The sequence below is a fragment of the Oncorhynchus kisutch genome, linkage group LG9 (genome assembly GCF_002021735.2).
Source record: "Oncorhynchus kisutch isolate 150728-3 linkage group LG9, Okis_V2, whole genome shotgun sequence".
Classification (NCBI taxonomy): domain Eukaryota; kingdom Metazoa; phylum Chordata; class Actinopteri; order Salmoniformes; family Salmonidae; genus Oncorhynchus; species Oncorhynchus kisutch.
The window spans coordinates 5,870,199-5,882,676 of record NC_034182.2 but is presented as its reverse complement, the minus strand read 5'-3'; the positions used below and the strand labels follow the sequence as shown (position 1 = coordinate 5,882,676).

Sequence of the window (12,478 nt, the reverse complement as noted above, 5' to 3'; positions counted from 1 at the left end):
GTCATACTCAACAGCAGAATGTGCTTAATGGAATGTGAAGGGCCACTTCACTTTTATGTCAAATATGTTCTCTGACTGTGTTGTGTAGGCCTGGCTTCATGAATTTGACATGACAATTCCTGAGATTATGTCACAAAATTGTGCCATCTGTGCTGAGGAGGTTAGAGGTTGCCCCTAACCACTGATACAAAGTCAGATGTTTTCTAATCACCTCAATGATAACATTTAGAATTAGTGTAGAATAATCTGATCCTAGATCTGATGTTAGGAGAGCCTCTACCTTGAGCCATGCAACAACGACACTTGACGCTACCGCGGACGCGCTCGAGCCAACACCACGCGACAAGAGTAGATACAAGATGGCGACCATTTTAGTATCAGAGGAATAAGTGCCTTGAAGGATAGGTATGGTACTTTTTCAATTTTCGCCTTTTTATTAATTTTTTGAAACAATGTGTCAGTTGTTATGGTGTACACATTAATCTGAAAACTAACTAGCATGTTTGATAAACAATTCAAACCCTGACGCATTGATCCCTAACGTATTTAGACTTGGCTCGACAATATTAGCTTTGTTGCTGCTAGCCATGTAGCTAGCCATGTTACTCACCAAGTTAGCCAACAAACCAGTTGGATACTTTATTATTTTACTAGCGATTATGTTTAGCTATATTACGTTAGATACTCGATGTGTTTTTATTTAGAAGATACATACCGCCAGACAGAGAAAGAAAGCACAAGGGCACCTTAGGCGCGCGCACGAGCCTTTGATATCCTCCTCGATAAGTTTACGAGTAGGTTCTTGTCAGCAGTAACGTTAGCCGTGTTATAACTATAGATAGTTAGTGACATCAGGATAGAAGAAGGAGCGGTTAGTTACCAGTATTTTGGTGATATTGTTAGCTAGAGCTAGTTTTCAAAGTTGTCTTGCCGGGACAATTTACCAATCTCAGGTGAGTTAACGTTAGTGAAGTGGTAAACACGTCTGGGAAAGCTTGCTAGCTAAATTATCTGGTTTGAAAACACAAATCTCGCGCTTTTTGTTATCAGTGTTGACTGGGTAAAATGAAGCAGAAGCAAAGGGATGTCATTGCTAGTAACTGCCCACCAGATCTTTCGTGGATTAAAAAACTAAACAATGTATCACGATTGTTGGTGGTTATAAAACAACAATTGCATTAAATCACGAATGTCTATGCTCATAAAACCACAATTGCATTGATTACATGTTATATAAAAACAGTGGTCAAAGGAGTACAATGTTGACAGACTCAGTCAGGGCATTCCAGCCAGAAACTCCTTCAGTGGTAACAGCTACTTATTTAAATCACACGAAGGCAATCTGGAATGGTAAATGAACACAGAACTTGGACCTGTGTAGTCAGGGTCGGCGCTGTACTGTTTCTCCTCCTAAATAGATTATAGATTGGTTCATGGAGAAGGGTAATAGTAGCTGGGACTGGCAGCCTCTGATCATCAAGTTTAGTTTCCCTTCTGATCATCCTATCCATCTCTTTCTCCATTCCCTTTCTTTCTCCATCTCTTCTCTTGCCCCTTTCTCTCTGTAAGGCTGCCTGTACACATACAAAGGGTGCTCTACCCTCCCAACTCAGCCCCCCTTTGTCTGCCAGGCTTAAGTCTCCCTTTGGCCCCATTGGGGGGTGAGGATGATGGCGCTGAGACTCTAAAACAGGAACCCCCAACCCCATCCGTTTTCAAACTGTGCTATGGAAGTGCCTACCCCCCCCCCCCCCCATGTTCGAGAGCTAACTGGTTAAATGTGTGACCACAAATTTTTATAAAGACCAGAATGGGTTGTGGGTTAAAAAGCAAGACAAAAGGTTTTGGTACAATTGTTTTCACTAACAGGCATCTTGTAAAACAAAGGATCTCTTCATACGATTTGGGTAAGGCCTTTACTGAGAAGAGATTAGAGATGTTTAAAGAGTTTTGTACAACTGCCTTTCTCACTCAGTCTCTCTCTTCTCTTTCTTCCTCCCCAGAAAAAGCCATGCCGTGGGACCACCCCGTTTCTGAGCTCGCCATGGTGATCTGAAGCCCCAGTGTGGACGTGTCACATCCACACTCACCTACCCACAGACACACACACGGACTGAGCCACCCAGCAAGTGTGTGCGATGGACAGGTGTAAGCACGTGGGGCGGCTCAGGCTGGCCCCAGACCACTCCATCCTCAACCCCCAGAAGTGGCACTGCGTGGACTGCAACACCACAGAGTCAGTGTGGGCCTGCCTGGGCTGCGCCCACGTTGCATGCGGCCGCTACATCGAGGAGCACGCCCTGCAGCACTTCCTGCAGCATCGCCACCCGCTGGCCATGGAGGTCAACGAGCTCTATGTCTTCTGCTACTTGTGTGATGACTATGTGCTCAACGACAATGCAACGGGAGACCTCAAGCTGCTGCGCTCCACTCTCAGTGCCATCCAGAGCCAGCGCTACGAGGTCACCACGCGCTCAGGACGCACCTTGAGATCGGCTAGCACTCCGCCCGACGCCCCCCAGCCCTGCGGCTCCAGTGAACTGCAGCTGAGGGACGAGGACCGCATGTTCACGGCGCTCTGGCACCGCCGCCGGGCACTGATGGGTCGAGTGTTCCACACCTGGTTCAGCCTGACGGAAGCGGGGAAGAGGAGGGAAGAGGAGGAGAGGCAGAGAGAGGAGGAGGAGGAGAGGCGGAATGAGTTGAGGGAGAGGAGGAAGACATTGAAGAGGCAGCTAAAGGAAGCGTTGGAGAGCGCCCCACCAAGGAAGAGCCACCGCCTGAGGAGAGCCAGTCAGAGAGCTGCTGCCGCCGCCGCTGTCGCCCCCCGCCCCACACGGACACGCACACCCAGCACCACTTACACACCCCAGTCTCCCCTCAAACCCCAACCAAGAACCCAGAGCCCCGCCACTCCCACCCCCAAGAGAATGGGCCGCCCCCCTAAAACCCCCGCGCCCAAACCCACTCGCTACTCAACCCCTTCTTCCTCCACCAAAGGCAAACCCAGAGCCTCCTCTGTCCAAGCCCTGACTGCCCCCTCCCCAGCCCCCCGCCGTGCCCCCTCCAAACAGGGCGACTCGCCCCTCAAACGGCGGCCCACTGTCACGCCGGGTGTCACGGGCCTGCGTAACCTAGGCAACACATGCTACATGAACTCCATCCTGCAGGTGCTGAGCCACCTTCACATCTTCAGGGAGTGTTTCCTCCGGCTGGAGCTGCTGGCCTCGGCCGTCCACGGCCAGCTGTTGGTTCCCAGCCCCGGGGGCCCAGTGTCATCCTCCCCGCTGGCCCAGAGGAGAGGCCCCCAGGTGGGCGTTGGGCTAAGTGGGGGGGCCTCCAGAGCCCGGAGTATGGAGCTGATTCAGCCCAAGGAGCCCAGCTCCAAGCACATCTCCCTGTGTCATGAGCTACACACACTCTTCCAGGTGATGTGGTCGGGCAAGTGGGCGTTGGTGTCGCCCTTCGCAATGCTGCACTCGGTGTGGCAGCTGATCCCAGCCTTCCGGGGTTACGCCCAGCAGGATGCCCAGGAGTTCCTGTGTGAGCTGCTTGACAAGGTGCAGCACGAGCTGGAGAGCACAGGGACTCACATGCCACCCGCTGGTGTGTCAACCGGACAGAGACATCTCATCAAGCAGGTGCTCAGCGTAGTCAACACCATCTTCCATGGTCAGCTCCTCAGCCAGGTAAGAAAAAGAGAGATGTACACACTCTCCCAAACACAGTTATACACAGACTGATACACAGTACACACTTTTTATAATGATATAGACACACTTTTGTGATGCACCAGTCTGGACATGGATTGAAAAAGGGATTAAAAGGTTTTTACATGGATTAGTAGTGATCTTACTGGAGGGATTTGGATGGGAGCTTTTACTGCACAATGTGTGTGACTGTTACCACATTTATGTCTTGATAGTAATATAAAATAAATAGATATAAAATACAATATGTCAAAAATGTATCTGTCTAAATGTGCTTGGCTCCAATCAAGAAATGGGGACATTTCAATGGCAGATCAACACATTCTGAAGCTCCGTCATTTTAAAAGTTAATGGACGGGTAAATCCATTTTGAATTCATTAACTTTTCGACAGAACCCCTTTTGATTTGAACGAAACCTTACATACTTGCCCATTGTAGAACGGCTCAGAAATTAACTGTTTGGACCAGAATTTTTATTTATTTATTTATATTTTTTTAACCTTTTATTTTACTAGGCAAGTCAGTTAAGAACAAATTCTTATTTTCAATGACAGCCTAGGAACAGTGGGTTAACTGCCTGTTCAAGGGCAGAACGACAGATTTTGTACCTTGTCAGCTCGGGGATTTGAACTTGCAACCTTTCGGTTACTAGTCCAATGCTCTAACCACAAGGCTACACGAATGCCAAAACACTTGAGATAAGTGTTCAAAGTTGACTCCTTTTGCATACCATACCATGAGACATCCATGTCTTCATCAATGGAAAAGATAAATGGTTGAGATTTATATAATTTAAAAGTTTACAAAGAGGGTTGTCAAACTACTATAATGACTTGAATTTTGTTTTGTTATTGACTTAAAAATTATTATTTTTTACCTCTAACGTACACTACCATTCAAAAGTTTGCGGTCACTTAGAAATGTCCTTGTTTTCCATGAAAACATACATGAAATTAGTTGCAAAATGAATAGGAAATATAGTTAAGACTTTGACAAGGTTATAAATAATGATTTTTAATTTAAATAATAAATGTGTCCTTCAAACTTTGCTTTTGTCAAAGAATCCTCCATTTGCAGCAATTACAGCCTTGCAGACCTTTGGCATTCTAGTTGTCAATCTTTTGAGATAATCTGAAGATATTTCACCCCATGCTTCCTGATGCACCTCCCACAATTGGATTGGCTTGATGGGCACTTCTTACGTACCATACGGTCAAGCTGCTCCCACAACAACTCAATAGGGTTGTGATCCAGTGACTGTGCTGGCCACTCCATTATAGACAATACCAGCTGATTGCTTCTTCCCTAAATGGTTCTTGCATAGTTTGGAGCTGTGCTTTGGGACGTTGTCCTGTTGTAGCAGGAAATTGGCTCCAATTAAGCGCCGTTCACAGGATAGGGTATGGCATGGCAAAATGGAGTGATAGCCTTCGTTCTTCAAGATCCCTTTTACCCTGTACGAATCTCCCACTTTACCACCACCAAAGCACCCCCAGACCATCACATTGCCTCCACCATGCTTGACAGATGGCGTCAAGCACTCCTCCAGCATTTTTTTCATTTTATCTGCTTCTCACGAATGTTATTCTTTGTGATCCCAACACCTCAAACTTAGATTTGTCTGTCCATAATGTTTTTTTCCATTCTTCCTCTGTCCCGTGTCTGTGTTCTTTTGCCCATCTTAATATTTTCTTTTTCTTTGCCACTCTGCCTAGAAGGCCAGCGTCCCAGAGTCGCCTCTTCACTGTTGACGTTGAGACTGGTGTTTTGCGGGTACTATTTAATGAAATTGCCAGTTGAGGACTTGTGGGGCATCTGTTTCTCAAACTAAACACTCTAATGTACTTGTCCTCTTGCCCAGTTGTGTTTGTTTAAATCAAAAGGGATGCTATCTAAAAGGGATTGAATTCAAATCGATTTACCCTTGAGTGAGTGAGTGTGACTGAACGTGTGTACTTTCTGCTTCGGTGTATGTGAAAGAGAGGAGTGTCTTGAGTTATCTGAGCATACACCCACACCTGCTCTTTCCTAACAAGGGTGTGTGTGTGTGTGTGTGTGAAGGGGGGCAGTGTTTCTAAAGCTGTGTATCTCAGACAATCCAGTTCCTGTGTGTGCTACTGCATTAGTTAGCTCAGCTGCACTTGGCTTGCCTTCACACAACTCTCTCTCTTTCATCCTCACTTTCTACCCCTAACTCTCTCTTTCTCCCTCTCTCTTTCTCCCTCTCTCTCTGCCCCGCCTCTTTCTATCGCTCTCTCTTCTCTTCCCCCTCCATCAGGTGACGTGTCTTGCATGTGACCACCGCTCCAACACGGTAGAACCCTTCTGGGACCTATCGCTGGAGTTCCCTGAGCGTTACCACAGCAACAGCCGGGAGAGCGCAGCGCAGGTCTCGTGCCAGCTGACGGAGATGCTGGCCAAGTTCACGGAGACCGAAGCCCTGGAGGGCAACATCTACGCCTGCGACCAGTGCAACAGTGAGTGACCGAGGCACACATACAAAAATGTACACAGTGAGCACACACAAACACATTCATTCAATGGTATGATTGTTAGAGGTACAATAATTTTGCCAAAGCAGTTCGTTTTCTCGATTAATTTTTAAAATTATAATAATAATAATAAATTACTACCATCCAGTGCTATAGTTAGACTGACTATTCACATTCACACAGCCCTGTCCAGAGCATGTGAGCGGAGCTGGAGCAGAGCGTGCTGAATTTGAATGGAGCGTGGCGTGAGTTTCCCAAAGACTGGAGTGTCGGCCTTCTCGCCCACTCCAATTTCACTTCAGTAGTGCTCACTTCACAAGCTCAGGGCATGCCCGGACCAGCATGCATTTGTAGTCAACTTGTATGCTGCTTTAGCCCCTTGTTTTAGTTACTGTTATCTAGTATGCTATATATTTTCAGAAAGGAACTGATATAACACACAGGTGAAAAATCAAGGTGCCTTACAAAGATGAGGAGGACCAAGAGCAAGAGGGGGAGGGCAGTGATGTTTGGGGTCCACAACAAAAAAATCACTGTGGAATCTGAAAAGACAGGTATCCCGAAAGCATGATGGTGTAATTAGTAGGTGCACATGCTAACAGAAAGGAACGGGGTTGGTAGCTAGCTACGTGTGTCATTGTAGCAAAGTATTTATAAACCAAAAATCAGATCTCTTAACTCTTATAACTCTTATCTCTTAATGTTTCCTATTCATGAAAATCGCAAATGAAATGAAATAAATATATTCAAACACAAGCGTAGCCTTTTGTTAACAACACTGTCATCTCAGATTTTCAAAATATGCTTTTCAACCAAAGCTACACAAGCATTTGTGTAAGAGTATTGATAGCCTAGCATAGCATTAAGCCTAGCATTCAGCAGGCAACATTTTCACAAAAACAAGAAAAGCATTCAAATAAAATAATTTAGCTTTGAAGAACTTTGGATGTTTTCAATGACGAGACTCTTCGTTAGATAGCAAATGTTCATTTTTTCCAAAAATATTATTTGTGTAGACGAAATAGCTCCGTTTTGTTCATCACGTTTGGCTAAGAAAAAGACCGGAAAATGCAGTCACTTACAACACCAAACTTTTTTCCAAATTAGCTCCATAATATCGACAGAAACATGGTAAACGTTGTTTAGAATCAATCCTCAAGGTGTTTTTCACATATCTATTCGATAATCTATCAGTGGTGGCAGTTGGCTTCTCATCAGAAGCAAACGGAAAAATACTGCAGCTGGAGATTACGCAATAATTGCGACGGAGGACACCAAGCGACCACCGGGTAGATGAAGTCTCTTATGGTCAATCTTCCAATGATATGCCTACAAATACGTCACAATGCTGTCGACACCTTGGGGAAGCGACAGAAAGCCTAAGCTCATTCGTGGCCCATTCACAGCCATATAAGGAGTCATTGGCATGAGGCGGTTTCAAAAAATGCGGCACTTCCTGATTGGATTTTTATCTGTTTTGTTTCTGTAACATCAGTTCTGTGGCACTCACAGACAATATCTTTGCAGTTTTGGAAACGTCAGAGTGTTTTCTTTCCAAATCTGTCAATTATATGCATAGCCGCATCTTTTCGTGACAAAATATCTTGTTTAAAACGGGAACGTTTTTCATCCAAAAATTAAAGTAGCGCCCCCTATATCCAAGAAGTTAAACCCCCTAAAGTCTATCTGTGCCCCGTGGAATTCTACTTAGCATAATACAAAAATCCCCATAGAAATCTCTGTTAAGATATTTTTTTTGCATTGGACGCATCTCCATCCACTGCATCTGCCTATGTCTCATTTCCGCACCTGCGGTGACAGAGCTAGAGCGGTGTTTCTCACCATGAGGCATCCCGAAAATTGGTCTTCACACAAATCGTCTGTAGCGTGTGAACGGTTTGGCCCACAAACTATTTTGACCCCTCTCACGAACATGATGGTGTTCTCCGTTTTGCTCTACGACCCCCACAAACGGCTTGGGACTCGTCTGAAGTTGGTACAGCCGATCTGCCAACTTCTAACATCCAAACAGTTTGGGCTACACACTAATATGACCCTTCTGTGCGAAGGTGAGACTCTCACGAACAAGTCGGTTGTTTTGCTCTAAGACGTCCACAGGCCTTTCAAGACTCGTCTCAAGGTCCCCCGGTACCAGATGGAAAAATCTATAATTTTAAAAGGCTAATTGATCATTAGAAAACCCTTTTGCAATTATGTTAGCACAGCTGAAAACTGTTGTTCTGATTAAAGAAGCAATAAAACTGGCCTGCTTTAGACTAGTTGAGTATCTGGAGCATAACCATTTGTGGGTTCGATTACAGGCTCAAAATGGCCAAAAACAAAGAACTTTCTTCTGAAACTTGTCAGTCTATTCTTGTTCTGAGAAATGAAGGCTATTCCATGTGAGAAATTGCAAAGAAACTGAAGATCTCGTACAATGCTGTGTACTACTCCCTTCCCAGAACAGCACAAACTGGCCCTAACCAGAATAGAAAGAGGAGTGGGAGGCCCTGGTGCACAACTGAGCAAGAGAACAAGTACATTAGTGTCTAGTTTGAGAAAGACGCCTCACAAGTCCTCAACTGGCAACTACATTAAATAGAACCTGCAAAACAACAGTCTCAACGTCAACAGTGAAGAGGCGACTCCGGGAAGCTAGCCTTCTAGGCTGTGTACTTTTGCCCATCTTAATCTTAAATTTTTTATTGGCTAGTCTGAGATATAGCTTTTCTTTGCAACTCTGCCTAGAAGGCCAGCATCACGAAGTCACCTCTTCACTCTTGACATTGAGACTGGTGTTAAATACATGTATAAAATAAAAATAACATGTTTGCTGATCTTTCTTATATCTCTCAGATATAGGACAGACATTTCAGAACAAACTTCATTTAGTTTCCCCCCTCCCCCAAAAATCTATCTGTTCCATGTAGTGAATCTGTTATTCATTGTGTTTGTATGGGCTAATAGCAGTAAGGCTATTGTTTTGATACTTAAAATTTCAAATCAAATAGCAAATGTATCCTTGGAATGACACTTAATACAATTCCATATAGCTTAGTAGAACCCCACCCCCCCACCCCAGCTTAGACATGGTTTAGACTGTTTGTGGCAAAAATAAGGGGTTAAAAAAAAATATAATAACTAATGTTTTTCCTGATCTTGTATCTCTCGGATATAGGACAGACACTCAGATATAGGCGATATACTTCAGAACAAATTTCCTTTTGATATTTCTTCAGGAACTATCTGTTCCATGTAGTGAATGTTATTCAATGCATTTGTATGGGCTAATAGAAGTAAAATCAAAAATATTTTTTCATAAAATTATAATATATTTTTGTTATAGTTCAACGTGTGTTCAAATTCCAAATCAAATAGCTAAATGAGCCCGGGGTGACCAGTGTAGAACCACCTCGCCCGGATTAGACAGGGCTATAATAAGACTCTTATGGGTTAAATGTTTAGTTCATTTTCATTCTATTATCTATACAATAGGCCTGGCATATTATCTCTTTCAAGGAGGTAAGCACTGCTCCATGAGTGCGATTTCCACACGCTCAACTCCTCACAACTCTGGCCCTGTCTGAGGTGTCCCTCTAGTGTGCAAGTTTAGTTTTACAGTGTGGGTTAATGCTCACTCTTGTCTCTAGGTAAGCGGCGGAGGTTCTCCTCCAAGCCCGTCATCCTGACTGAAGCTCAGAAACAGCTGATGGTTCACAAACTGCCTCAGGTCCTGCGCCTGCACCTCAAACGCTTCAGGTACTGACCGCATTATGACCACATGATGACCATAACATACCCATGCACCTCAAACACTGCAGGTAACCATTGAGCACATAGCAATTGCTCAAGAACCATAACTCAACCATGCATTTGAAACACTCTAGCTGTCTTATTTGGTCTGTTGACGTGTTCGTTGAGTGTTCTGTGCTTGTGATTGGTCGTCAGGTGGTCTGGGAGAAACCACAGGGAGAAGATTGGGGTCCACGTCAGCTTTGACCAGCTCCTCAACATGGAGCCATACTGCTGCAGAGACCCCTCCCCCAAGAGCTCGCCATGCTCCAGTCCCACCCCCGCTGGCTCCCCGAGCCCCAAACACTTCCTGTACGAACTGTCCTCTGTGGTGATGCATCATGGGAAGGGCTTCGGCTCTGGCCACTACACTGCCTACTGCTACAACAAAGAAGGAAGTAAGAACATCTCTCACTCACGCAAAATGCATTTTTACGTAAAAATTACAAATCCAAAGATGACACACAACCTTCTCTTGATACATTTTCATGGAATCTACCTACAGCTAATACCCATTCTCTTCTCCTTCTCCCTCTCTCAGGGTTCTGGGTCCACTGTAATGACTCTAAGCTGAACGTGTGTTCTGTGGAGGAGGTGTGTCGCGCCCAGGCCTACATACTCTTCTACACGCAGCGCTTCACTCAGGACAAAGACAGGCCTCTATAGGACCAGAACCCACTGAGCCCCGCCCCAATCCTCCTCCTTTGTACCTCAGCAGTCCAGTGACATGTCATCATCAGCATTACCACCACCACCACCAAAACATCTCAACCCCCCCCCCCCCCACACACACTCTTTCTTTGTGGGCATTTTATCTCCTCTGGGGAGAGGAATGATTCATTGTATCATTATTTTTCTAAGAGAGACACACTCCTTTTTATTGTTTTTTGTCTGTGAATTTCTTGTACATGTTGTTTATATGGGTTTTAAAAGAAAAGTCAAACGTGTTTGTGTTTGATAGTGTATAGGTTCATTTTATCAAGAGTATCAGCCAAGTTGTGCGTTGTATTATAGACACGCCTTTACAGGAGTAGAGACAGACTTTGGCCAGGTGTGACTGTAATCTGTAGTTCAGATTTATTCAGGTGTCAACCTTTCTGCTCTTCTGTGCTCTATTTTTATTTTTCTTAAACGATTTGAATCAACTAAAATGTTTCTCACAGCCACTTTAGACAGTTGACCAAGGGATGTCAGTCAGTCAAATTCTCAAATGGAATGTAGATAATTCCCTCCATAAATAGTCTAATGTTTAACCCTTTTTGGTTTGCCAAGAGATGGAAGGGGAAGTGAGACAACTCACTCACTTCTATTTTCTGGTTCATATACAGTCAATGAACTAAGCAGGCCAGACCCAGCTGCTAATGCATTGGTGCCTATGGGAGAGCCACCACTTATTGGAATGGAACAGTGACATTTAAAAAAAGAAAAGGTAAACAGCCTGAGTGGGACATCTTAATTAATCCACCATCTTTGGTATCGCTCTCTCTAGTAAGTCTGGTCGGTCAGGAAATGGTTCATAATTAACTACTGACCTCACGCCAAAGCACGAGGGAAACGTTTAAAAAGTATCTCAGATTCTCCAAAAACAATTACAGAACATTTGCAAGATATATTCTTTGACTGGTTTTGGGAAATCTATTTTATAACCAGTTTCCAAAGGGATGTTTGTTTTTAGCTGAATCCTGCCCTCTGTCTTCAGAATATAGATGTCTTTTGTGGTGCTGGTGCTTTTAGGCTTGTTGCCTCCTAACTTTTGGTTGGTATCCCTACAGCAGAAACATGTCATAGAAAAGTGCCCTTCGTTATCAGAACATATCTATTTTTGTAGTTCCCTTGCCATAAGTGTATTTGGTATCAGTTCTTTGTAGCAGACTGTAAAATGCAGTCTCACCCAGGCCAGCATTTAGAATATTGAATGTATTTTTGTGTACTCGGACATTGAGGATTTTTCACAAAAGTTGTTTAAAAAAAAAACAGGGCCACTGACTGTTAGAGATGTTTTGTAATTGATTCCTTCCCCCCCAGCAGGTCTGACCCGTCTCGTGTGTGTATACCAGCATATGTGTTCACACAACCTAGTTGGCTCTGTATAATGTAAGTATAAAACAGCCAGACTGATGCAAGTAGATCCTTGCTGTGTGTTCAAAACTGTACGCGTGTGAGAAAGATATCTCCACGCTGGTACTAGCTTAACTGCTCAACCTAAATGCTGTTCATCTCTAGATTCACCTTTTGGGGAGAATTCAAAGCACATTTCCACTTCATCCTTTTGTCTGTCCGACATGTTTGTCTGCATTGTGCTCATACTGCCTCGGGTGTGTTGTACATTTATGGAAGTGATACTATGCAAATTCTTACCTCAATTTTTATAGAATTACCTCAAAATGAGAATATATTTTCATTTTTCTAAGAAAACACGTGTACTTTTTAAAAAATCCACACCACGCTGTAGCCCTCACAATTTCCTTTCACTTGTCTAAATA

The 12,478-nt window shown here is 44.2% G+C and overlaps 1 protein-coding gene across 1 annotated transcript; it reads left to right on the top strand.

Annotated features, from left to right (window-relative positions):
* The first annotated feature begins 278 nt into the window (after nucleotides 1-278).
* Nucleotides 279-12,410, top strand: LOC109896648 (ubiquitin carboxyl-terminal hydrolase 44). Its single transcript, XM_020490930.2, has 6 exons — nucleotides 279-405; nucleotides 2,004-3,689; nucleotides 5,990-6,188; nucleotides 9,854-9,962; nucleotides 10,152-10,393; nucleotides 10,537-12,410. The coding sequence occupies exons 2-6, from the start codon at nucleotides 2,139-2,141 to the stop codon at nucleotides 10,659-10,661; spliced, it is 2,226 nt and encodes a 741-aa protein (XP_020346519.2). The 5' UTR covers nucleotides 279-405; nucleotides 2,004-2,138; the 3' UTR covers nucleotides 10,662-12,410.
* The last annotated feature ends 68 nt before the right edge of the window (nucleotides 12,411-12,478 follow it).